This window comes from Thrips palmi, unplaced genomic scaffold, assembly GCF_012932325.1.
Source record: "Thrips palmi isolate BJ-2018 unplaced genomic scaffold, TpBJ-2018v1 HiC_scaffold_6, whole genome shotgun sequence".
In the NCBI taxonomy this organism is placed as follows: Eukaryota; Metazoa; Arthropoda; class Insecta; order Thysanoptera; family Thripidae; genus Thrips; species Thrips palmi.
The window spans coordinates 216,911-242,512 of NW_023144633.1; the positions used below are offsets into that span (position 1 = coordinate 216,911).

The 25,602-nt window shown below is 53.3% G+C and overlaps 6 protein-coding genes across 6 annotated transcripts in view; 2 read left to right on the forward strand and 4 right to left on the reverse strand.

Annotated features, from left to right (window-relative positions):
• Window positions 1-4,571, reverse strand: part of LOC117652085 — a 76,075-nt gene extending 71,504 nt beyond the window's left edge. Inside the window, exon 1 of the mRNA XM_034396745.1 lies at window positions 3,832-4,571. Coding sequence (XP_034252636.1) covers window positions 3,832-3,869 — 38 coding nt within the window. The 5' untranslated portion in view covers window positions 3,870-4,571. The remainder of the gene's footprint in view (window positions 1-3,831) is intronic.
• A 264-nt stretch (window positions 4,572-4,835) lies between these two features.
• On the reverse strand, window positions 4,836-8,343 carry LOC117651633 (rho guanine nucleotide exchange factor 3-like). The gene is made up of 8 exons (XM_034395815.1): window positions 8,143-8,343; window positions 7,946-8,013; window positions 7,669-7,848; window positions 7,365-7,586; window positions 6,885-7,281; window positions 6,513-6,802; window positions 6,176-6,430; window positions 4,836-6,094 (listed from the first exon to the last, which is right to left on the reverse strand). Exons 1-8 carry the CDS (start codon window positions 8,204-8,206, stop codon window positions 5,816-5,818), a joined length of 1,755 nt encoding a protein of 584 aa, XP_034251706.1. The 5' UTR covers window positions 8,207-8,343; the 3' UTR covers window positions 4,836-5,815.
• Window positions 8,344-8,421: 78 nt separating this feature from the next.
• LOC117651634 (rRNA methyltransferase 3A, mitochondrial) lies at window positions 8,422-10,094 on the forward strand. Its single transcript, XM_034395816.1, has 4 exons — window positions 8,422-8,902; window positions 8,978-9,219; window positions 9,326-9,478; window positions 9,553-10,094. The coding sequence occupies exons 1-4, from the start codon at window positions 8,598-8,600 to the stop codon at window positions 10,011-10,013; spliced, it is 1,161 nt and encodes a 386-aa protein (XP_034251707.1). The 5' UTR covers window positions 8,422-8,597; the 3' UTR covers window positions 10,014-10,094.
• Window positions 10,093-12,501, reverse strand: LOC117651636 (josephin-1). Its single transcript, XM_034395818.1, has 5 exons — window positions 12,324-12,501; window positions 12,025-12,123; window positions 11,721-11,938; window positions 11,460-11,640; window positions 10,093-11,383 (listed from the first exon to the last, which is right to left on the reverse strand). Exons 1-5 carry the CDS (start codon window positions 12,345-12,347, stop codon window positions 11,105-11,107), a joined length of 801 nt encoding a protein of 266 aa, XP_034251709.1. The 5' UTR covers window positions 12,348-12,501; the 3' UTR covers window positions 10,093-11,104.
• Window positions 12,417-14,148, forward strand: LOC117651635 (39S ribosomal protein L15, mitochondrial). The gene is made up of 7 exons (XM_034395817.1): window positions 12,417-12,546; window positions 12,626-12,822; window positions 12,953-13,107; window positions 13,199-13,364; window positions 13,442-13,601; window positions 13,683-13,777; window positions 13,875-14,148. The coding sequence occupies exons 2-7, from the start codon at window positions 12,724-12,726 to the stop codon at window positions 14,079-14,081; spliced, it is 882 nt and encodes a 293-aa protein (XP_034251708.1). The 5' UTR covers window positions 12,417-12,546; window positions 12,626-12,723; the 3' UTR covers window positions 14,082-14,148.
• A 1,292-nt stretch (window positions 14,149-15,440) lies between these two features.
• LOC117651729 (neuroligin-3-like) overlaps window positions 15,441-25,602 on the reverse strand; it is a gene marked incomplete at both ends in the record, with an annotated part of 63,296 nt that continues 53,134 nt past the window's right edge. Inside the window, 4 exon segments of the mRNA XM_034396035.1 lie at window positions 15,441-15,561; window positions 17,310-17,616; window positions 19,408-19,554; window positions 22,504-22,637. Of these exon segments, the coding sequence (XP_034251926.1) occupies window positions 15,441-15,561; window positions 17,310-17,616; window positions 19,408-19,554; window positions 22,504-22,637 (709 nt within the window).

Here is a 25,602-nt window from a genome sequence, read left to right on the forward strand (position 1 = left end):
CGCGGCTCGCCCTCCCTCTCTCTCGCACTCGCAGCGACGCGCGGCCCATTCACGCTAGTCGAACCTGTTCCATGAATCAGGTGACAACACTCCGGGACGTGATGGTCGCCCTAAGCAGGCAGTCCGGACCGCGCGACGCTACGAGCGCCGCCAAGGACAACTCCATCGAGTGACTCGCCGGGCAGCACACCGCGTAGTGCCCTATGGCTGCCCTAGGCTGTCGCGCTGTCTCCCTCTTGGGGCGTCCCGTGTAGGTGCGAGAGAGACAGAACGACGAGAACGACTCTCGGCATCAGTCTAGGACGGGCTAAACACGGGCCCGCCGCCAGCCGCCACGAGCCGCTCTTGCAAGGGTCCCGTCAGGATGCCCCGGTGCTCGATCACCGACTTATGCAGAGGCCCCCAGAGGCCCCCGAGGGCACGCACCGCCGGCACTGCACTAGGTACCTGCACTGTCTGACCCCGGGTTCGCCGCTCCCGGCAGTCTAACCCACTTTTATTTTAGGTTGGGTGTTTTCTCGAGTCGAACTCTAGCTCTGCAGTCTAGCGTGTTGGAGCGCGTGGTGATAAAGAATCCACCTGTTCTGTTCGACCGGCAGGTATACACGGTACGCTTACTTTTTACGTCCCTTCTTTTTTTTTCAGCGTTCGCCTACTTTCGAGTCCGTCCTTCTGTGCTGCCGTTCGACCTCCCCTCCCCCCCGATAGTGCTATCCTGTTTCCTTGCTGCTTGCATGCACGCGGTGCTCGCGCTGCTGGCGGCGGCCCTGAGCGCCTCGCGCCGCGTCACCGCCGCGGACCAAGACGCGCTGCGCCTGCATAGGGTTGCCAACCACGCGCCGCACAGGAGGCGAGCAGGCAACCCTACCCAACAGCGCCTACGCCAGTACGCCCCGACGGACACCCTGTCTGTGCGTTCTCTCGTTTCGTAACGCCACCGGTACCAGGCCGTTACCACGCCGTTACCGGGCCCCCGAATTAGTTTACGGCCCAGATTGCAGAGAGAGAGAGAGAGAGAGAGAGAGAGAGAGAGAGAGAGGGAGAGAGAGAGGGGGGGGGGAGGGGAGAGACCGAGACCTGTTGGCCGCAGCAGTGCAGTGAACGCTGTGGGCTGTCACACCCGTCTGAACACCTTATCAGTAAGGCTGTGCGCCGCGGTATCGGCTAGTGACGTGACTGGCGGGGCGGGGCGGGGCGGCCGCGTCTGTCGGCACATCACTTTCCCCGAACGCCCCGGCCTGGCCGCCGCTCCACCTGCAGCAGGCCCGGCTTGGCGTCGCGCGGCGTCCACGCGGGCTCCGGTCCACGGCGGCAGGCGGTGCGCTGGCAGTGAGATTCCCCAGGCGTCTTGTATATTTGGACGGGGCCCGGCCGCGCCGTCCTCCCTTGTCTTCACTTCCAAAGGCGTCTATTTCGAGTGCGGCAAGCCTGGGAGGCCAGGGCCAGCCCCAGGGCCAGGCCCAGGGCCTCGACGGAGGAGGGCCGGGGCCCGCGGGGTCAAGGCAGCGCGGCAAACTAACCTTGCCCAAAAGACAGACGCGCGGAGGACGCAGACCCTTGGTTGGCCCCGGGTTCAAACGCCAGCCATCGATGACTTCACTTCACACATCAGCTGCCCATGGTGCACGCGGCAGCGCGTCAGTCCGCAGGTGTGCTTAGCATGGCCTGGCAGGGTCGAGGCGAGGCTGGGCGAGGCTGGGCGAGGCGCTAACCAGCGAAAAGTAGCGCCAGTGCGCCAGTAAGCGCCGCAGGCCGCAGCACACCGATTCCGCGAGTCGTCTTCGTCGCTCTGTCTCTCTCGCACCAGAGCGGGACGCCCCGTGAGTGCGAGAGAGACGGAGCGACGACTCTCGGAATCGGTCTGCAGGGAACCGCGGGGCGCTCCGACTGCAGCGTCAAGGCGCCTGCACCGCCACGAGGCGTGCTGCGGCCCCATCGTCGCTCTGTCTCTCTCGCTCTCATGGAGCGTAGCGCGGGGTGCGAGAGAGACAGAGCGACGTAAACGACTCTCGGCAGTGTGCTGGCCGGGCTGCCTTGCTGCCGCTCCACCCACGTACGCTAACACGGTACGCGGCAAGGCGGCAAGGTGGTACGTCCACTACTCCACTGCTCAACTACTTCTCATGCACGTCGCTTGGCTGCCAGGCTGTCTCGCTGCAGCCGCCGTGCTTGAACACGCCCAGCACACTGATTCCGAGAGTCGGTTTCTTCGCTCTGTCTCTCTCGCACTCATGGGACTCTCCGTACGGGTGCGAGAGAGACAAACCGCTCTTCTGAATCGCTCGACAGACAGGCAAGCCCGACTAAGGCCTCGCCCGCCCCGCCCGCCTGGCCGCGGTGCACTGTAAAAAATTTTGACACGAATTTTCGTGTTGTGGCTAGTGAAACGCCCCTTCTTAGTTATACTTCTAATGAATTTCGTGTGCCAATGGCAATGAAATTTCGTTCGCCATGGCACACGAAATTTTGTTGGCCACTGGCGATCAGAAGGCTTCTTCCTACGCCAAATGGCAATTTTTGAGTCGTGGCGCTGGCAAGGATACTCGGAACGAATATTGTGAACTTTCTAGTTGTGGCGAGGAGAATTCGTCTCGGGCCGATGAAAAAAGCGGCACGAGCGGTTGGCATAGAACCCCAAACTTCAACTTGGATGTCTTGTGCCCTGACCCCTCGGCCACCGCACCGCTGCTTGGCAGAGCGCTCGACGGAGCTTCATCATGGACTCGCGAGGACTAGTCGCCACCACCAGGTGCGGCGAAGCAAAGCATCCTTCCCTTAGCCACGACTTGAAATTTCATAACTGTCGTCAGGGTAGGATGCCTTTTCACTGCCACACCTATGATTTTTCTTCGCCAAGGGGCTGTCAAATTTAAAGTCGTGGCTGAGGGAAGCATCGTTTTGTTAGCCAAGCGGTAAATTTCACATTTCGACTTGAAAATTTTATAAGCCACTGGCACTATAAATTCACTGTCGCGGTTTGGAAAGTGACCTTTCCATAGCCAGTGGCGCTTTAAACACACTTTCGTGTCTGGCTAAGAAAATTCAAGAAGCCATTGGCTACATAAATTTAATGGTATTTTTTACAGTGTGGGGCGTATCATTTGGGCAGGCTCGCTCTGTCTCTCTCACACTCACGGAGCAGCGTTAGGTGTGCGAGAGAGACACGACGATGGAAACCTCTCTCGGAATCGGTCTCCTCAGCCTTCTTGAACCTCCTCGGCATTCACGCGGCGTGGACGGCGACCTAGCTTTTGGGCCCTGCGTGTCTGCGTGTGTGCGCCTGTGTGTGTGCCCGCCTTTACCGAGAACTGTCACCTCTCTGTTCGCCAGTTTGCCTCAAACCAATGCGAGCAAGTGCATGTGTGTATCTGTGTATGCACCTCTGGGCCTGTGTTTGTATACTCTGACCCGAGATGTGCGTGTGTGAAAGTACTGTGTATGCGTTTGGGTCTGTTAGCGCGTGCGCGCCAGCGGGATGCCGCCGAACAGGGCTTTAAGTCGCTGTCTCTCTCGCACTCATGGCTCGTGCTGTGGAGGTGCGAGAGAGACAGGGCGGTTGCCTATGCGGGGCCCGCGCCCCGTGAGTGCGTGTGAGGGCCGGCTCAGGGGCGGCTCAGAAGAAACCCAGCACTCGTTTAGGCCTGTGTCCTTACGAGACTCGAGTCAAGCACATTCTAATGTCAGTGCACTCCATTGGCGCCATCACGTGTTTGGTTCGCGTCCCATTGCAGGAACACGGTGGGTACAGATAGCTGGAAAGGAGCCTAGCGGTGTGCTGGAGCCGCTGGAGCCGCTGGAGCGAGCACCCCGAACTAACTGGGACTCACTCACCTTTTAGGCTTCCATTTGCGCTTGAGAACGCCCAGCATGTGTGCTGCGAGCGCGATCAGCAGGAATCGGACGACACTGGGGAGGTCGCCCCAGCCCCAAGCCCAGCTCCAGGGCAGCCACTGCCACCACCAACAACAACAGCACCACGCCGGAGGGGCTTCCTCGGCCGTCGGCACTCCGACGCCACGCCACTGGTTGCCAATCCTTGCGTTTCGTCGGCCACAAATTCACAGTGGAACGGCGACCTGCCCGTCCGTCTTTGCTGCGTGCCGCGCGGGTGGGGTGGCAGGGCCGGGCAGGGCGGTCCGCGACGGCAGAGTGGGGGTGGCGGCCGACCGCGGCCGACGGGGTTAGGTTCGGGGTGTTGCAGGCCTTCTTCGCTGGGGCGAGTAATCCACTGGGGCGATCCACTTCCACTGGGGGTAATCCACAGGGTAATCCACACTGGCACACCACTATTGGCACTCAAACGCGGCGCGCAGTCGCTTCGGGGGTTGCAACGGCTTTATTCACACGACACACAAGCGCGCGCGCGTTCGCAATCAAGCGCGATGGCTGTCTGGATCACAGGGCGGGCCCGCGGTCAGCGCGACGTCCGCGACATGGGCTGCTGGCGGAGTGACAGGCTGCGCGCTACGCCTTGCCACACACACTCGCGACTTGTACGTTCCCGGGCCTCGCGAAGCCGGCCATGGTTCACTCGGACACGCGACGCGGAGGCGGGCTGCTTGCGCTCAGCGCTCCCGCTGTGTACTGGCTGCTGCTGGCTGGCTGCTGGCTGGGCGGCTGCTCTACTCCTTTCCCTTCCCTGCGCCGCGCGCTTCCCCGCACTTCCCCCGGCCCGCCGGTGCCGCGGCGCGAGGCGAGGGGGGGGGGGGAGAGGGAGCGTGGTGGGGGTGGCAGCGGCGCGACGGCCGCGACCAAAGCGCGACCCGGCGAGGAAAGGGGGTGGAGAGAAGCCGAATATCCGTCGGGCGTCGACTAGCATCGAATTTGAAGCCACGTGCAAATAAGAAATACTTTTATTTCAAGAAACTTAAAATGTACAATTACTCATAAGCTTGAGTATAACTGTCCACTTTCTCCAATAGAGCAGATGAGCTGCCAAACCATAACTAAATAAGGTGATATATAATGAGAGGAACTTGATACATTATTCCAATATTATTAGTAACCCAGCACCAGCATTCCCTTTGAATAATAATAAATTACTGATGGGCAATGATTAATACTGATAACTTAGCTTTGGGTTTTCTTTTTGCTCCAATGAAAGGAAAGGAACGAACTTCATGACACGTCATGAGGACAATTTCATAGCGCTTCAATTGAAAGTACTTATTTACAAAAGAGTTCAAACAAGACCATCACAACATGAACAGGACCATTATAATACTGTACACATCATTTCAGGCAACATTCACTCAGGTCAAAAATGAACAGGGAAACAGTGAAAGAAGGAAGAAAGGAAGGAAAGAGTAACATTTTTACCAAAAACACGCAAACAGAAAAAAACAATTTGGTTTTGACAAGGTTGAATGAAGAACCTAAGATACTGTATTTAGTTCACCACTAAAAAGAAAAGAGTAAGAAATGATAAATAGCGCAGTACGCTCAGGCCACACTAATCCACTAATAGAGACACCAAAAAAAGGAAGGTAATTCACTGAGGACACTCAGTGCTAAAAAAAATGTCAGTAGACAAAGCAAAATAAGGGAAGTACAGAACAGACGGCATTTTACAAATTTCCAACTTATCCCAAAATTGATTTTAACATAAAAATAAATAATGACACAAGACTTCATAATCTGCCACAGGGAATAACAGATAGGAAAATAAAGTACATACACTTTTTAATATATACACACAGAAAAACATATATAAAATTATATAAAATTAAAAAAAGAAAAATAATACTCTTCAAAATTCATGATAACTTCCATTCTTATCATGAAAGGGCTAAAGAAGGGTCAGAAATACTCATATTTAAATCAAACAATCAATACTGCTTCGGGTACTCATGCGATGCAGCCTTCCATTACTTCTGTGAGATGGTTGCAACTTTGTGTCTGAGAGTTCCTTCAAACTAGTTCTTGATTTACGAAGAGTGCGAGCTGACTTAGACTTTGTGAGCTTCTTTTCTTTTACAGGAGACTTACTCTTGACCCCTTTGGGGGATTTGTTTTCTTGATCAGGTTCTCCCTCCTGATCTCCTGTATCAGCCTCAGCATCAGAGTCATCCAAGAACACGGCACCGTTTAGAACCTAGACATTAAAAAAATGTGAGATACTAACAAATAAAAAATTAGAAAGGAACATAGAATTATTAAAATGTAAAATTCTTACTTGATTCAAAGAATCAATCCAATGTTTCTTAACATGCTCATCTGTAGCCATCAAACAAAGAGCAGAATTTGTCTTAGCTTTATTTCCAACATAGAATGAGAAAGCATCCTGAGACCGCTGCGAATTTTCAGTGTTGGCATCTGTCACCTCCAAATGGCGAGCAGGGATCACAGGATAACAAGCATTCAATTTTGTGCCAGGCCTCATGGTTCTGGCAGCCACAAAGCATGTATCAAACAGGAAACAGTGCAATTTCTGAAAATGAAAATGTGGTCAATTTTTTGTTCCTAAATTAATTGTCCAGGCGAAATGATCTAGAAGGAACCAGGTAACTTACTGCTCCACGTTTATCCTTGAGAACACCTGAGCATTTTACACTGTTGGCTTTATCAAGCAAGCGCTTTGCACTTCTCAGTGAACCTGATGGAGTGCTGGGTGGAAAGTGAAGCCGCTCTAAAGTGCGTTTGCATTCAGCTGAACCAGTTGCCATATCCACTTGACGCAAGAGGGAACTTAAAGCAGTCGATACATGAGGCAAGACCAGAGCATCCACATGGCTTGGAGGAGTAAGTCTCAGAATTTCGGAGAGAAGTAGAGGATACTTCACTAGTCTCGAGCGTGGTACATCTGAGCATTGGGAAAAATAAACAAATCTTTAGAATTATTTAACATTGACTCCAGTGGAGACACAGATTGAGAGTGACATTACCTAAGAAGCTCCATAGATCAAGCTTGCGACTGAAGGAGGACTCAAGACACCTTCTGAGAAAATCTTGGAACCTCTTGTTGGTGGCTTTCTTTTCATCAAGTAAGGCACGAGCCCATACTTGATTTGAGCAGTACCCAACATAGTGCTTTAGGGTAGGTATCCAGGAAACCAAAGTGTCCCCTATGGCATGTGTAACTCCATTCTCATCTCTGAGAGCATGTAGCTGCTTTTTTAATTGGCGATGTGCAGCCAGAATGGGTTCCAAATCGCCAAAGATGCAGTTCACTTCATCTTCAGTAAGGATTCTCAAATTCAATAAAGAGTTACGATAGGTTGCTAGAAGCAATTCCAAATCCTCCACCACATTTTCTTCTCCTGCACACAGTTCGAATATGGCCTGCAATAAGAAGATTGAAACTCAAAACCAAATCCTCAAATTCGCAGCAGCAGTAGTAGTAGTCGAAGAGAAATAAGGTTTACCTCTTGGCGCTTAGTTTCTTTCAAACCAAGGAAAGCTTGCTGGGCGTTTCCCTTGCCCAGGGTTTGGCTCCAGCTGCGATGCAGGCGCACCTGCCTGTTGCTTTTGGGAGATGGAGCTGAAGCAGAAGTTGGTGTCGGGGGGCACATTGATGCCCTTCGCGGAGAGTACGGAGAGTTGGTCATTGAATTCGGGGTGTCTCCCTTTCCAGTTGTCCAGGTTCTCTGCAAAAGGCAAGTAAATGAAATAATTACATCACAAATAAATAAATGAATTTGACAACAAACAAACAATAAAGCACCAAACCTGTAATGACTTCATGACAGGCTTCATCGGAGTTGACAGCAAGTTTGCAAAAGATGCCACCTTTGACATACCCCGCTTCTTTTTCATATCTGGCTCCGAGTTCAATGACACATCCAAAGAACAAACACTGACCGAGTCACCAAGATCTCGCTCACCACTAGTCTTCCTTTTGCGCTTTCGCTGCAAGGTGTGAAAAAAAGACAGGAATTTAAAGTTGAGCAATTCAGATTAACACCAACTACTTGCGATACATCACTAAATGAGTGTTAGCTCTCACCAGCCAAATCCCTCGGCGGGGTTCCCTGAAGACACCGCTTGATATAGAACAGGAGTCATCTTCTATTCCTAGAAAAGAGTTAACATTGAATGAAGTCTGTACGTACTGAGTTCATGCAGGTCAAAGCTAATATTGAACAAAAGCAGCTTTGACGTTGTCAAATGTCGGTTAGTCGTGTGTGGGACAACAGCACTTACTCGCTTGGCTGAGAATGGAAGAGTCCAAAATAGAACTATCAACGTCGTCTACGTTGCAGGCCATTCTGAGTAAAGTCGATACTCAGGCTACGCGAAGTACGGATCAAATCCACATTGAACGTAAACACGAGCAAGCACTACGAAACGAAGAAGCCGGCAATCCCAACCGCTGACAACATTTGAAATTTCATGGAGCGTTGAGCGTGGGATGCAGAGGGGAGGAGGAGGGGGGGAGGGACCGAGCCGAAAAGCAAGCACCACAAGGCGGTGCATGCGCAGCGTGCGTCGTCTGCTGTTCTGCGGTTGTGTGTATTTGTTTGGGACCGGCTTGTGTTTGCGTTTCAAGTTCATTTTGTGCCTTACTGGTTGAAAAAGACCATTCGAGGTTGGCCAAGGTCCTGCGCCGAGGAGACTGTCTTCCCTTCCACTGCAGTACACTTGCCGGTCTTGTCAGAATGACATCGTGGGCCCTGTCGGGGAGGTTAGGGGTGTGGAGCATTCTGCAACACTGTCGGCAGTACTCAAGGAGACTAAACCGAAACCCCAGAGCATGGCAGGGAGCCAACGAACTGCAAGAAGACAGGGAAAATGCCGCTTCTGACACTCACTCTTCAGTGTCCTTCGAAGGGTCTGGCATTGCACAACATGACCGTGTAGACGAGGAAGAATCACGTCCCCTTGATTACGATTTCGAGAAAGCTCGCCTTCCTCCAGGATTCCCTCCCTTCCACAAGAAGGGCAAGGACGACTCCGATTTAAGGTATTTTTCATCTGTGTCTTCAAAGTTTTGTCAGCCAGCAGTGCGTTGATGAGTGCTCGTTTATTCTTGTCTTAGTCGTCTGGCACTGGACACATCTGGAGTGAAGCAGCGCCGCAAATCAGGATTGATTAGGCTGGAAGGAAAACGTCTCATCCAGGAAGCCTTTGATGCACAGCTCCATCCCAAAGGCTTGTTTTTTAGTCGGCTGCAAGATGTTGTTTCTTTGCAGTTGCCGCCTCTTATGTGCCTTTTCCAAAAAGTTACTTATGATAGGCTACAGCGCTGGTCAAAAGTAACAACAACTTCTGGACTGATTGGTAAGTGGTGCCTTAGCAACATTCATCAGATTTCAGCCATGTTCCAATTATGCTGACTCTTTTTGTTTTGTTTCAATCCTATTCATGATTTTTATTTTATCTAAAGCATTTTTTAAGATGCCTGATACAAGTCAGTTTAAATCCAATTCATCATTGCCATTCTCTATCATTTGTGATAATGTTAGAGATCCTGGCAATCTAGGAAGCATTATAAGAATAGCTGCAAGTGCTGGCTGTAAAAAAGTTCTTTTAACTCAAGGTAAACTTAAATTTATCTCATGTTTATCTGTTTTAGTATCTTTTTTAGCTCAACCAGGGTCTTTGTTGTTTCAGGTTGTGTTGACTTATGGAATGAAAAGGTACTTCGAACAGCTATGGGCTCTCATTTTCATCTGAATATTCAGCCAAACATGAAATGGGATGCAATCAAAGAAGAGCTTGAACCTGAATCTTGTGTAATGTTTGCTGATAACAAAGGCTTTGCATCAAGTCAACAAGAAGAGGTCGTTAACGATGATGGTAATGATGAGTCAGACTGTTTGAAGGATCTTCCGACTTTTCCATATTACCAGGTTGCATATCCACAGATAAGTAATATTTACTTAGTAGTCGGTGGCGAAACACAAGGCCTTTCTAAAGATGCTTTATCTTGTAAAGAATCACATAAATGTTTTCGCGTAACCATACCCATGTTAAACAAAGTAGAAAGTCTTAATGTTAGTTCTGCCTTAGCTATTCTGACCCATGAAATCAAGCGTCAATTTGAGTTGTTCGGAGATAGTAACACAGTGTAACTAATATATACTTGTACATACTATTGTTAAAGTTCCCACGTAATAAACATTTTTGGAAAGCTATTAAAATGTGACAAAAAATAGTAAACATTTCATTTATTCCTCACACCTACATAACATGCATCACAAGCTATATGTGAAATAAACTTTCAAAAAAATAAATAAAATAATACTTATTAAGAAGGCCTTAATCGAGTGTGTACGAGTTCCTGCTCTGCTATGAATGATATAACACAGTCTTCATGTGATTCCGACTTACTGAGCAGCAAGCAAATTTGCTGCCTAAACTTAAATGAATGATGAGCAATTCACCTACACAGAAGCCTATGAACAATAAAACAAGAGAAACAAAACAATAACAACAATAAAATTACTAACAAGTTTGTAACATCATGAAAGCAGTCATGACATGGAATTCATCTGAGAACAACATGATCTATTCACCCATTTTAAATCAATGTTCACTGCTTTACTCATTAGCACCAACCTAGTAAATGTGAAAAATGACAAAAACTTCTACAAAGAGAAAATAATGACATCAAAATGCTGTTAAAAGTCAGTGAACAGTGCAAAACAAGACCAACATGTTGCAATAAGGCACAAAATTACAGTAAAGAACAGCCATTGATCTACTTTGTATCAAATGCACACACAGCCCACAAGAGTTTTTACCCTACATTAAACTATTCATAAAAATTAAAATGCAAATGTCAGAAATATTCCTTACTTTCTTTAAGTAACTCCACAGACTGCAAAATAATAAAGTTTAATTCAGCTGAAAAAATTATTTTTTGCTCAAATGATTTACAGTATGGTTCTTCACAATAAAATCTGAAGAAACAATAAGTTCTAACATTTACCACTACACAAAAAAAAGTTTGTATGCAAATAGGCATAATTATGTGGTCCCTGGTTATTGCTAACAAGATGCATGGCATTTTTCAACCACTTGTTCAAATGGAATGGCATACAAATTTGAAATCCCACTTCAACATTTCAATTTTTGCTCACAAATGTATAAACACAGTGCATATGCTTAATCAAATTCACTCCAAGTCAGGAGTTTTGAGGGATGTATTTGCACTTTGCAGCTACCTTCTTGTGAACTGTGATTCTGATACAGATGCCCTCTGATTGCAACCAAATGTGAATCCACTGCCTCCTGCTCCACTACTTCCACTGCTTGAGGTGTGCTGTCTTGTGATTTCTATATCATTGCTGTTGGTGGAATGAGTACTTGTTACTTGTGTCGAGTTAGCTTCTGGTAGTTGCCAAACTTGGGACCTTTCAATCGCAAGGGGAATTATGACAAAAAGCTCTTTCTCCTTATTTTCCAGCTGACTCTTCAGGTAGGCAATAAGGTCTTCACCCTAGATAAAAACAAAAAGCACAAGAAATTAATTTAATTCCAAACATTAAGAGGGAATTTATGAGCATGATACTCACCTTCCCTATGAGCTCTGGTGAATCTAATTTTGAATCAAGATTATAGTAGGATCCTTCAACTTCACGAATAGCTACCCAATGTTTACGCCTTAGGAGTAGTTGAACAAACATAAGCTTATAATCACCAGGAATGTTTAATATAAATCCTTGGATAACAGGCAGGTTCAAGCATTTGGGATCCCTGTGAACAGAAAAATTTAATGCAGTCAATCTGTCACATTAAATATGAATTGCTTTGAACAGACATGACTTAGGACTTACTTTCTCTTATCGTACCAAATTGCTTCATAGCCTTTCCGTTGCAATGCAGCCATAATAACATTTATGTCATAATTTCCTAAACCCATGATTGATTTATGTGGGTTTATCCAGGTGTTTGGAGAGAGCGAGCCACATATCTCATCAAATTCCTCTTTAGTAAAAGCACCTTGTTGCTGAAACAGGTTGTTCAGTGCATGCAAAGCACACAGCTCTCGAACCTAGATAGTCAATTTTGGATTTTAACAGAAATCGTTAGTAATCTTGACATGTAGGATAATACTGGGCTAAACATGAGATTCCATACCTGTTTTTCATGGTATATTGAACTTGGCATCTCTACTCCAACTTTGTTCCAAGGTTTAAGGCAAAAGTGAGAAAATTTCCAGCACGACCCTATTCGAACCTAAAATGCAAAACAAATGTCAGAAACAAGACTTTCATACAAGACAGAAAATACATAGAGAAGGAATAGGGTAAAAGGTTTGCAAATTCGGTCAACATGTCAAAGACTAAAAAGAATTAGTTCACTGAAGGTCTATTTTGATACTTTGCAAGCATTTGAAATGACATAACCCTGCCAAGGTTTAAGAGTATCAATTTTACCTGTTGTAGCGCACTGAAGAACATGGAGTTACATTACATCTTTATCAGGAGGAAAAATGTTGTTTCAGGAAAAAAACAGGCAATATTTACACAAAAATACTGGGAAGGTTTCGGCCAAAGAAAACAATTCAGAACAAAATACAGGTTGTTTATGCGTTTCTGCTTTTCCCTTTTCACCACCTAGATGGCGCTCTGATCGCATCGTAGTAGCAGAAAGCAGACAGTACGTTCAAACGATGCACTGTTCTTACAATTTTGAGGCTTTGACTGTTTACTCACATCTCATCTCTTATTTTTTGAAGGTGCTGTGAATGCAGGCATATTGTTGTCTTCAAAATCCACAATCCATAGAGTCTGACGTGCTTTAGTTTTGTTAGGGCTGACCAGTCAAAGCTTCATCATGGCTTCGAGAGGTTATGAAAAGGCCCTAACTATGCTCAGAACCTTGCCCCGTGTAGGGATTTACAACATCGCCGCCAATCCTGGCCACGTGAAAAAGGCAAGTGATTTTACACCTTTTTGAAAAAAATATTTGCATCTGGTTGCTGGTTTACGATACTGACTGTGAGTCTGAAGCTTCCATGCGGAACACGCTAAAGTAAAATTAATTTTCTTTTGTGTTTGTACAGAGCAAACGAGGCAGAGCCCAGCACGGAGGTGACAAGCATGGTGCAGGAAACAAAGGCTCTCTGGCTCGTCAGAATTACATGCGAATGGGTTATGAAACAGGGAACAATCCGTACTACCTTAGATTCCCGGCAGAACCATATTACGTTGGGCACCAGTGAGTATTTTATGGATCCTTTCCTCATGATCAGAGGATTCAATACTTTGTATTAAAAACTATAATAATTATTTAACCTTTCACATAACAGTTTGAGGAGACAATACCCTCCATTGTCACTGGCTAAACTTCAGTTGATGATTGATACTGATTGTCTTGACACCAGCAAACCAATTGATTTGGTTCAAATTTGCAACACAGGATATTATGAAATCAAGCCCCAATCAAAACATTACGGTGTTCAGCTGACTGATGAGGTTGGTACAATTTCTTTTGTGCACCTTGAAACTTTTTATTTCACTGGTTTGTTTGTGAATAATATATTTTGTTTTAGGGTTTGGACAATTTCAAGGCCAAAATTAATATAGAAGTTCAATGGACAACTGAACCTGTCATAGCAGCAATCGAGAAGAATGGTGGTACCATAACAACAGCATTTTATGACCCACATTCTCTTTTTGCTCTTACCAATGTAAAAAAGTTTTTGGAAAGTGGTAGGCAGTAAATCAAATTTCATTTTTCTTTCTTAAACCAAAAACAAATGGAGTCCGTAACAGACCTTTTTTCATTTTCAGGAGAACCAATACCCAAACGAATGATTCCTCCTGAAGATGCCATTGAATACTATACCAACCCCAAAAATAGGGGATACTTAGCAGATCCTGAGAAGGTAAACCATTTACCAAAAATATGTATCTGAAAAAAGGAAAGTATTTTTCAAAATCTCTTAAAAATTTATAATTTTTCCTTGTTTTTTTCTTTTTTAGATTTCTTATGAACGTTTGGTGTTGGCTCAGAAGTATGGCTACACATTACCTAAAATTGAAGAAGATCCAGATTATAAAATGTTGACAGAACGAAAGGACCCACGCCAGATTTTCTTTGGTCTAGAGCCTGGATGGATTGTCAATCTAGTGGATAGAATCATCCTTAAACCAACAGACCCAGAACTCAAAGAGTACTATAGAACTTAAACTTCAACCAAACCGTGTAATTTTCTGTTATGTATTTTCTAAAATATAATTAATTGTAGCAAATATACATTCTGGTTTTTGTGCTTAAAAGCCCCCTCCCCAAAGAGTGACAAACTTGAGTAGCTTTCCAGTTGTGGTTGTTTGTGAGTAAGGTACCTCTAGATAAAAACAAAGTTTTCTAAATGATTTATTCAAAAAAAGAACAGAGTTTTTGGTGGGAAGAGAGGTCTAAGAAAACAAACAGAATCATGGCACTCAGAACAATTCTTTTTCTTAGTGAAACAATTTTTAAACAGAGATAGGGTTTTTGGCAAAGATTTTGCCTGTAAAATAATTTTGCATTGAGTAGCAACTTTGTGGCACAGAATAACAAAATTTGCTTAAGAAAGACATCGTGCTATAAAGTAAGCACTGTTCATGCCAAACCAGAGACTCCAAAATAACCACTAGAGATTTCGATGTGAGTTGCCTGTATCATTTCCAGTTCACACTGATATCAGGCGGGGTAGCCACACGCTGATTCGGGAAGCGATGTCCGACCCAGTGGTTCAAACCTCGGCGACAATGTCCGTGCCGAGAATAAACGAGCAGTCTTGTTCTGCCATAGCGTCCATTCGCACTAAAACTCTAGAAAGAGAAGTCTAGACACGCACACGCACAGACACTGGCTAAGTGTTCCTCTGTGGCGATGTCGCAGGAGCACAGCCGGCCGTCTCAGAGTCTCAGACCGAGATCTCCTGGATCTGCACGCGCTTCTTGGGGGCGTTGGCGGCGCGGGGCAGCGACGACGTGGACCCCGGGGTGTGGGCGGCGTGGGCCCCGTGGGCGTGGGCCCCGCCGATGATGGGCGGCGGCACGGGCACGGCCACCGCGATGGAGGGGCACAGCGGCCGCGGGGGCGCCGGCGCGGCCACGGGGATGGCGGCGGGGACGCCGGAGTAGCGCGGCGGCACGCCCCCGGCGTGCACCCCGCCGAGGGGACCTCCGAGGGGACCGCCGTGGCCGCCACCGTGAGGCCCGCCGTGGTGGCCTCCGTGGGGGCCACCGTGGGGCCCGTTGTGGCCCACCGCCACCACCTGAAGCACGTCCAGCGGGCCGTTCTGCAACACCAAGCACACTGTCAAAACCCACGACGCGCAGGGCCGCAGCTGAACTACCAGGGCGACGCACCGGGCGACCCGCCACGTGCTTGCCTGCACTGACCTGCTTGGCGCGCGGCAGCGTCCTCGGCAGCGTGGTCACCCCCAGGGAGGTGAGGGTGGTGGCGTTGGCCAGCCCCTCCGAGCTGGTGGCGGTGGCCGAGGCGGCCGAGGCGTCGTCCTGGCTCGAACTGCCGCCGCCGCTGCCGCCGGGGCTTCCCTCCGCCTTGCGCCGCCGGGCCTTGTGCGCGCGCTGGTACAGGATGGCGACCAGCACCACCACGTTGAGCACCAGCAGCAGCCCGCCCGCGCCCAGCGTCACGCCCAGCGCCAGGCTCGACCTGCGGCAAAAGAGGGGAGGCATTAACAAGTAGTTCGTGGAGATGGTGTGAGAAAGCACGGTAGGACGCGCCAGTAGCGGCAACGTCCACGAAAAGTCCGTTTCCTAAGGGTATAACGTGCAAGTTCAGGTCCGTCAAGTCGGCTTCCATGGATCGCCCCCTTCCAAAAACCCATTTATTGATGCACTATGGCGATGTTTACGTCCCGCGGGCGCTGCCCTGGGCGCTGCCCTGGGCGCTGCCCTGGGCGCTGCTCAGGTACTCCGGCGCTCGGACGCGCACCTTCACCGTCCACTTTACAGACCACCCGGTACGTGTGCCCGCCTCGTCCAGCCAGACGCCGGCAACGCACCGCGCCACACACTGCCTGCACACAACTGTCTCTATCGCCTGTGCGTTTCGATTGTGCCTCTACAGGTGCGAGAGAGACAGAGCGACGAAAGCGACTCTGGGAATCAGCCTGCATAGGCGCGTTGATTTGACTTGCTTCCGAATAGAGCCTATCACCTCGACTCCGTTTTCTCCGTAATGGATCGAGTCAATTTTGTGGCTGGCGGATCGTGGATTCGTGGATCGCGGATCGTGCTCCGTGGATCCGCGGCGTGCGGACGGTGCGTCAACAAAACAGGGGCGCGTCGCATCAAATTCGTATTCAGCAAATATGAATAGGGCCGGTCCAGAAGGCTATCATCGGGACGGTTTGCATAATGTAGTCCAGTCCAAACACAAACAGGCCGACGCGGGCACTACGTGCACGTGGGCCACGTGAGCCGGGCCGGCCTCCAATGCCTCCAATGCCTCCGATGCCTCCAATGCCTCAATGCCTCCAATGCCTCCGATGCCTACGCGGAGGTGATTTTACCCCTTCCCCCTTTTTTCTCCTTCTTTTTACTGACGAGAAAGACGAAGGGCAGGAGGCTTTTGATAATGGAGCATTCCAAAAGAACGATGGGCGTTTGAGCACCCGGAACCCCCGGTAGCCACCGCCCCTCAGTGTGTGTGTGTGTGCGTGCGTGTGCGTGCTGGAGCCCAGGGCTGCCCAGGGCGAGCGCGGACGACGAAGAGAGATTGCGCCACTAAAACTTGAGTTGTACGGGACGCACCGCCTCCGCCTGTTGGGAAAGGGCGTACGCCACGGCCAGCCACGGGCCGAAGGGAGGGAGAGGGGGGGGGACGAAGTAGAACGAGCAGCGAGGAGGGGGGCATCTGAATTGGGTGCTGACAACGATCCTGGGACAAAAGAAAAGGAGATAAAACGAAGGACGCCAAGTGGAGGAGGCGGGGGCGACGCGCCGAGGTGCAATGATACATAAAGGTTAGGGCGGCGGGCGGCGCGGAGTCCGGGACGTCCAGGTCGCCGGGGCGTCCGCGAGTGATTTAGCCAGCAGCGCCGTCTCTCTCGCACCCCAGCGGGGTGGGCGGGAGTGCGAGAGAGACGGAGCGACGAAAGCACTGCCGCGGGGAAGGGCAGGGAAGGGCCTGGTTAGCGCGGTCTCGCGGTCTGCGGCTGGCTGCACCCCGTCGCTCTCAATCCGCCCACGCAGCAGCGCGCAGGCCACCTCCGAACAGTGTGCCGTCGCTCTGTCTCTCTCCTCAGCACGGGGCGCTCCACGAGCGCGCGACAGAGACAGGACGATTCTCTCCAGGCGTGCTCATAGACAGGGCAGGAAGAGCGCGCATCGAAGCCACGATATGCGAAGTCCCTAGTTTTAGGAAACGCTGGTGTTCGAACCCAGGACCGTACTCACTTGAAGAACTGGCTGGGCGTGAAGCCGTGGAACAGCCCGTTGTCGTCGTCGTCGTTGTTGACGTTGGCCTTGTTGTTGTTGGTGGAGGCGGTGACGACGCCCTCCTTGCTGGCGTCCACCACCTCGTTGGGCCGCATCATGTTGACGGCGTCGTCCTCGTCGACGGCCAGCTCAGTGAGGTTGGACGTCGGCGGGCACTCGGCGCCGCCCGTCCCGGACGCCGTCCCCGAGGCCGTCGCCGTCGTCGGCGGCACCAGGAAGTCGGGCACGGCGGGGAACTGTGTGGGCGACTCGGCGCGCACGGAGCCTGCAGAAAGCGAAGTGGGTCACGCTCCGAAAAACAGCGGTCTGAGGAGGGCAGTATAAAAGGGGAAAGATTTCGAATGGGGGGCGTCCTAGTTTGTGTTTGCGCAGCCCCTAGTCTGGCTCGGAGCAAATCAGGTGGTGGAAATTAAAAAGTTGCCAAGATTGGGCGCTCTCGGGCTGGAGAAAGACAGAGACGAAGCGGACTGATTCCGAGAGTCGCTTTCTTCGCACTCTGTCTCTCTCGCACCTACTGGGGCCGCCTTATGAGCGACGGGCGCTGGAAACGACTCTCAGTCGGTGCAGATTGCGGGAATTAGCGCAACACGCCATCCATCACGCTGATGAAGTGCTCTGCTATCGCTACGCGTCGCAATGGCCGGAGGGGATTAATCGCGGAGAAAAAATAATTAAGTCACCCGCCGAAGAGCAGGAGCGCCGAAGAGCATTTTCAAAAATGAGATCTCTCAAAGCCACGGTTTTACGCGCGCCGCCCTTACAGTGGGGCGTCGGCTGCACGGCCACGGCCTCATCGCGGTGCTCGTCCTGGTGTTCGGCGAGGGGGAGCAGACGAGAGAGGAGCCCCGCTGCTGCGCACTGCCGGCACTGCTGGGACGGCAAGGCGAGGCGCGGCGAGGCGAGGGGACGGCGGGGACGGCCACCGGCAGCCACTGGCTTAGGCCCCAAATCAGGGCCCCGGAATCGAACGGTACAAATGCGCCGCTGCTTGCCGGTTTACGGTGCCCTTAGGAGTTTACGGTGTGCCTCCCCCAGCCTCCCCTTGCCCCTGGCAGGACGCTGTCTCTATCGCACTCGCGGGCGTCCCGCAGGACTGCGAGAGAGAGAGACAGAGACAGAGACAGAGTCAGCCCCTGTCCCGCCCCAGCGGCTCTAGCTCTGTTCCAGCTGGGGCGGCCGCCGGCTTCCTTTCCGATCTCTCGCCTTCCCTTCCCCCGCGTGCCTTCCTCCGTGGGGCACAGCGCTGCACAAGGCGCACTCACACTGTGAGACACACACACACACACACACACACACACACACACACACACACACACACACACACACACACACACACACACACACGTGCGTCCCGGTGCACGTGCGCGCACCTTGGCCGTCGTATCCTTTGAGTACTTCCCAACGACTCAACCAATGCAACAGCTGCCGGTGCAAGTTCGGGCCGCAAAGTCGTAAACACTCTGTCATCATGAATGGCACGGGGCGGGGCGGGGCGTGGCGGCCGTTTTACAGCGCCTTCCGGACAAGTCCAAGTGCCCCCCGCTCGCCGTCCGCCGCCGCGATTCCCGCGAGGGGAAGGCAGCCGTCATCCCTTGACGGGTCCTTTTCACCGACTCGACTCCTTCGCGGCCAGGGTCGCCCGCACCGGCCGGCTCCCCGAATATTATATGTCCGATTGCGGATCTGGATCGGATCAGCGGAGCGCCGTGACGCCCGGCCCCGCCCCGCGCGCCCCCGACCCCCCCGCCCCGCCCCCCCGGCGATAACTTCTTTAAAACTCCTGGCCGGCCCTTGCGCCTTGCGCCCGGCTCCGCTCCGTTCCGTCAAGTCGCTGGCCCAGCGACACCGTGACCCAGTTCCGCGTCTACAAATCACATCGCGGCCTTATCTTTTGTCTTTGCTCGCCGTCGTCTCGGCCGTCGTCTCGGCCGACGTGCGGCCCACGGCCCTCGATCTCGGTGCGTCAACATTCCACAGTGGGCCAGAGGACCGGCGCAGGCGGCCAAAACTCCGGACGCGTTTTGATAGCTCCAGGGTGGATTTTGCTTTCTCTTACCGGAGAAGTAGCGCTCGCCCTTCTCGTGGAAGTGGTGGTGGCGCATGGCGACGTCCTGGCCGCCGGCGCGGTGCAGCTGTGGGATCAGGTCCAGCCAGACGGCGATGCGGTGGCCGCGGTAGTGGCTCTTGAGGCGGGGCTTCTGGGCTGCAAACACAAAGACACTGTCAATACCCCGCGCCGTCACGCCCACGCCGTCACGCAGTGCGGTCGTGGAGTAGCGACGACTTTTCGCCGCCCAGTGGAGCCCAGTGGAGCAGGGGCACTCCAGGGAAGCGCTCCGGGGCCCCGGGCCGAGGGCGCTCCATCTGGCGTGTTTACGCGGGACCCGCCCGGTCGCCCGTTCGGCCGCCAGGCGCCGCCAGGCGTGACAACTGCATGCATTGCCATGCCGCGGCCTCGCCGTCCCGTCCGGATCGGATGGTGCCGTCCCGTTCGGGGCCTCGCGCGCCTTCTTCGGCACATCGCTTCTAGAGACCTAGAATCGCTTCGAGGCGCAATGTGCATCCAATGTTGTGCCCGCCCCGCCCCGCCCCGCACCGCCCGCCCCGCCCCGCCCCGCCCCGGCTCGCTGCGGCTGGCTTGCGGCGCGTTCACAGTCCGCGCACGTCCGAGTCTCTTTTTAGTAGACGTTCATCTCTCGGTGACTTCGGCTCTGTTTTCATTCCGCGCCCGTAGCCCCCCCCTTCCCCCTCCCCTCCGCGGCTCCTAGACGCCCCCCCCCTCCCGTTTCCCCCAGGCCCCAGCACGAGCCCCACGTTCCTGCTAAATTACACTTGTGAGTCGTGCGAGCTTGTTTATTCGCACTCGAGTATTCCCAAAACAAGGGCCGCGGAAAAAACGCAAACAACAACAAAAAAATAACAGTGTACGGAGCAGAACAAGCAAAAGTGGGCCGCGAAATATAAGGCAAATAAATCGCTGGCGGAGTAAGGCTCGGTAAGGCCGCTGCAGTGAGACCCTTTCTTCCGCTTTTTTTTCTTTTCTTTCCCAGTTTTTGCTCCGGGAAGTCGTGGGCTGCGCAGGTAGCGCAGCAGCGCGCCGCTCGGCGTGAAAGGCAGTTGGAAGTTTGGGGCGGCGGGGAAAAATGCATTCGCGACTCGAGGCTGCCAGAGTCTAAGCCGCGCCGCGCCTAGTGTGCCAGACTAGTGGGTTAAAATTAACACTGGAGAGGCACGCCCCGGCCGACAAAGTTGCGCCCCGCCCCGGTCGTTCGCGGAACAAGCCGTCCAGGGGGCCGATGCCGAGAGTCGTTTGCTGTCTCTCTCGCACTCGTGGGGCGTTCCTCATGGGTGCGAGAGAGACAGCAAACGACTCTCGGAATCAGTCTGCTGCTCGGTACTCGGCCCGACACTCGGACTCACTCGCAGTGCTAACCTGGAAACGGAAGCCTGGGAACGGGCGGCGTGCCGTGCCAGTGCCGTGCCAGTGCCGTGCCAGCCCAGTCCCCAGTGCCAGCCCTGTTTCCCGATCGCGCGGCGGGGGGTGGGCGTTCCGTGATTCGGAAAACGCAATGATTGCGCGGGGCTGTTTTTCCTTTACGCGAGCACCGGGAAGCTGACTGGGGGGGAAAAGTTCGGCTGATTGGGGGGACCAAGGGGAAGTAATTGGCGATTTCGGATGCTTGATCGCGTGATTCTAATGATCGCGTGATTTGGGGGCCGTGTACACATGATTGCGCGAGTTTTTGCCCCCTCGCGCGGGAGGGAAAGGGACGGGGGAGGGAATTATTCCGAAATTCGATTTCTGTCCGTCGCGTTGGCACACCGAGCGAGCGCTGCTCCGGGGGGCCGCCTCTGCAGGTGGCTGGCTGGCTGGCTGGCTAGCTAGTTGGCTAGCTGGCTGGCTGGCTCTGGCGGTGTGCCGTGAGGGTGCCAATTGAAAGCACAATGCCTGCTTCCCGCCTCCACGGAGTAGAGGCCGGTTCCCGATTCCCGGGACGCGCCGTCTAATGCTTCTCCTGACTTGGCCGGCCCGACCCGGTGGCCGACAGCCTCGCCCCCGGTGCCCGTTAAGCAGAGCGGGTACCTCGGCTCCCCACGGCAAACGGCAGCACGGCGGCCGTTGCCCCGGAAACCAGAGACCGCCGGGTTGGTTTCCGCCCGATCGCCAAGTTACCCGGTCGGGGCGCTGCCCTGCAGACTGATTCCGAGAGTCGTTTTCGTCGCTCTGTCTCTCTCACACCTACACGGGAAGCCGCACGCGTGCGAGAGAGACAGAGCGACTCTCGGAATCAGTGTGCTGGCGCTGCCACGGCGCTGCCACGGCCCTGCCCGGGCAGGCAGTCAATAAGGGGTGCCACGCAAACGGTTTCTAATTGGTTGAGCAAATACCGGTGTGGCCTTCCCCGTCCCTGTTGCGCGCGGCGCGTGCTGCCCGCGGTGATGATCGCCCTGGCGGTGCCCCTGGCTCGCCTCGCCCCGTCAGACCAGACAGCCCCGTCAGCCCGCGGCGGGAGTCACTCCGAGTCACTCGCAGTGGCGCTACACCTTTGAGACAGCGATCCGCAGAGCGTCCAAGGAGAAACACTCTTCCTGCTCGGTTGATCTGCCGGCGGCTACCCCGCCCCGCCCCGCCCCGCCCCGCCCCGCCCGCCCCGCCCGCCCGCCCCGCCCGCCCCGCCCCCCGCCCCGCCCCCCCCACCTGCTGCCTTGCAAGGCACTGCTGCCCTCTTTGTTCTCTCTTCTTTGTCCTACCTTCGGCCGCATTCACTTTTCCAAACTTCCTCCTATTTTCCCCTCATGCCTGCTCTTCTCCTGCTCCGCCCTCTCCCCCCCCCCTGGCCAGTTTTCTTCACAACAGGGAAACTTTTCGAGAAGCACTCTGACAGTTTGGGTCGGGCGTCGGTGGCATTCTTCTCTTATCTTGCATTTATTAAGTATATCGATGTTAACACGATGCCGGACTCATCTAAACTTTTAATTGGAGGTAGTAGATGGCGAAGATCGCGGGCCGCAGCCCCCCCTCTCTTTTTACACGACCAGCCAAGCCCGCCGGCGGCATAAACCCCGCATGCCCTAGTCAGGCCCAGCCCGGGCCACCGCCAACAATAAAAACTTGCAAAAATAACCGAAAAACATGATGTAGGATACTTACTGATGCTGAGGTAGAGCTGCGAGCTCATCTCGAACTTCTCCCACTGGATGTCCTTGAACCTGCTGCGCGTCTCGCGGTCCTCCTCCCACTTGTGGTTCGTCGCTTGCTGCTCGGCGCGGGGGTCGTTCGGGTTCCTGCAACCACAAAAATCCAAGAGACAGTCAGAGGACAGTCCGCGCAAAAACATACGGAGACTTTTTTTTTTTTTTTTTTTTCCGGCTCGTCGACCGCGATCCGCTGCAGTGGCTGCAGAAGCAGCTGTTGCTGAGCACGCATGGGCAGCGCGCTGTTGCCGCGCGGAGAGCGGGGAGCGGCTGGATTCGCGATTCACTTCCACTACCAGGGAACGAGAGAGAGAGAGAGGAGAGAGAGAGAGAGAGAGAGAGAGAGAGAGAGAGAGAGAGAGAGAGAGAGAGAGAGAGGCGTGCAGGCAAGTCAAGGCGCGGAGAGCGCCTGCTGACGACGCGGTAGGCAACACGCTCAGCCCACGTGGCGGCGGCACAGCCTACCTGCCGGGGGCTCCGCTCCGCCCTCTCTCTCTCTCTCTCTCTCTCTCTCTCTCTCTCTCTCTCCCCCTCTGTCTCGCTCGCACCACTGTAATATCGTTGCATTATGCATGGCCCACGGCTTGCCCACGGCACGGCCAGGGTGATGCAAGCATAATGGCCTTGATTGTGGGCATGAAGACAGAAACGCGGCGTGCACCTGCTTTGCGATTACGGCGCGGAGCGACCGCGGTTCAAATACTGGCTCCGAAATTTTCCTTTTCCTTTTCTTTACTTTTTGTCTCGGTGTGGCGAGGTGTGGCGAGGTGTAAAATAGATTCTGTCACGCAAAGAAAGGCGGCGGCGCTACGGTGCCGCCAGTGCTCACGGCAAAGTGGTCCTCGAACGCTCCAACGCTCGAACCACAACAGCACGGCTCCTTGAGCCGCTCGCTGAGCCTCGGGCTTTGTGCTCACGCCCCGCCACGCCACGCCTCACGAGGGGCCCAGGTGCCACCCTGAGCCGCACACTTGTCGAGTGACACCTTTCTTTGGGCCGGGCATAGAGGCCGGCGGGCGGAGGCCGCCAAGACTACCGAACCCTCCATGGCCGTGGCCGAGGCCGTGGCCTCGCCGGGCCGGCCGTCGCACGTGTAAGGCCTGTCTGGCCGTGAAGGACTCGGCGCAGCGGTCGTCCGCGTGGGGGCCGTGAAGGCCGTGCGACTGTGGATTTCGTGGGAGTGGAGGCGTGGCGGTGGAGGCCGTTGAGGCCATAGTGGTGGAGGCCGTGCATGACATGGCGACAGTGGCCATGATGGTGGTGCAAGCCATGGAGGCCATGGTGGTTGAGGCCATGGTAAAGAGGGCCGTGGTGGTGGAGGCCATGGTGGTGGAGGCCGTGCAGAAGGCCATGGTGGTGAGGCCATGGTGGTGAACGGTGGAGGTCGTGGTGTTGGAGGTCGTGGTGGTGGAGGTCGTGGTGGTGGAGGCCGTGCGGTTATCGGTATGCGGAGCGCGCGAAGCTAATTTGGATCGCGGCCAGGTCGGAGTGTCCTCTGGGGATGAGCATCAAACTTGTTCCGGGCCTACAAGCCGCGGGGCGGTTTGCGCGCTGATGAGGCGCTCAGTCCTCGGGCCTGGCTTCGAATACCGAGTCCCCCCTCTTCTTTTTGGCTCGGCTCCGTGTGTAAGAGCAAAGTAGCGTAACGTGAAACTCCCCGGCGGACGAGACGGCTGACGCGTCGCGAGCTTGCCGGCGAATCTGAAGAAAAGCTGAACAGGACTTGGCCATTACCGCAGCGGGGCGCAGGCTTGGCGCAGGCTTGGCGCAGGCTTGGCGCAGCGGTGCAAGACCCGACGCGGGGTACACTGCCAGGAGTGCCGAGAAAGAGAGAGAGAAAGAGAGGGAGAGGGAGAGAGCGCGGAGGCGCGTCGGGCGAATTCGTTTTTCAAGTCACTCCGGTTGGGCCGCCAGGGAACGCCGCATCAGCAGCAAAGAGTTCAAAAATGACGGGAAATTTACTCCACACACTTGGACAGATAAAAATCCGCCCACTTTATTTATGCATGCTGTTTCCGAGCCCTCACGGTTTTTCTTAAGGAGAATCAAAAATCTCATTCAACGAACGTTAATGAAAGCAGATGATCCGTCGCGTTTCACAACTGCTGTGATAGCCGAGACGTGGGATCGAGTTACCGCAGGCGGGCGTTCGAATACCAGCGTCACATACGTTTTTTCGACTTACTATCATAAGGGTGGTGGTTCGAGGCCATCCGAGCGGAGCCGTGTGCAACAGACCCACATGCCGGAGGTTCGACTCCTAACAAATATTTCCATTTAATTTTACTGCCTCACCCAGTGTGGTTGAAACCCGTGAACGTGAGCCCACTCCGTGCAAGGGACGTGGTGGTCCAGGGAGTAGAGGCGTCGGTTCTCAGTGCCAGGGTCGGCGGTTCGACTCCCCCAACTTCTTGCGAAATTTTGACCGGGTCGGTCGAGTCCTGTTGCGTCAAGAACCCACCTCACGCCGACCCCCTCATCATGGGCCGTGGTGGCCGAGAGCGTAAAGTCGTGTGATCCCGATGGCGGGGTCCGGGGATCGAATCCCATCATTTCATTACATTTTTCGACCGCCTTCCTCCCAGTGCAACTCAAACCCGTCGTCCAACACGCTGACAGACGTACAAGCGTGATAGCGTAGTGGTCAGAGTCACATTCACCTGGCCACTCCGCTGTGGGTGTCTAAAAAGCAATCCGCTTCGGCGGGTTGGCCTCGGCACTGGAGCGATGGAGTATTTGATCCATCAATCCAGACCATCCGGTGTGTGGTTGCGGGTGGTGCCTCCTTGACTCGTCGGGGAGGCGATGATAAGTCCTTTGAAGCTGGCCTAAAACGCTGTATGTTCGGTACGGGAGCGCCGGACAGTGGGGGTACCATGGGGTACACAACCAACCCTACGAAAACAAGAAGCTCCCACCAAACCTCTTCTCTGTCTGAGTCTCTCTCTGTCTCTCTGTCGTCTCACTCTACGTCCCGCCCCTCAAAGAGCTTCGTACTGGGTGCTCTCACCCTACTGCCTGAGCTTTGGGGTCCTACTGGGTCCCCCGGCGAACG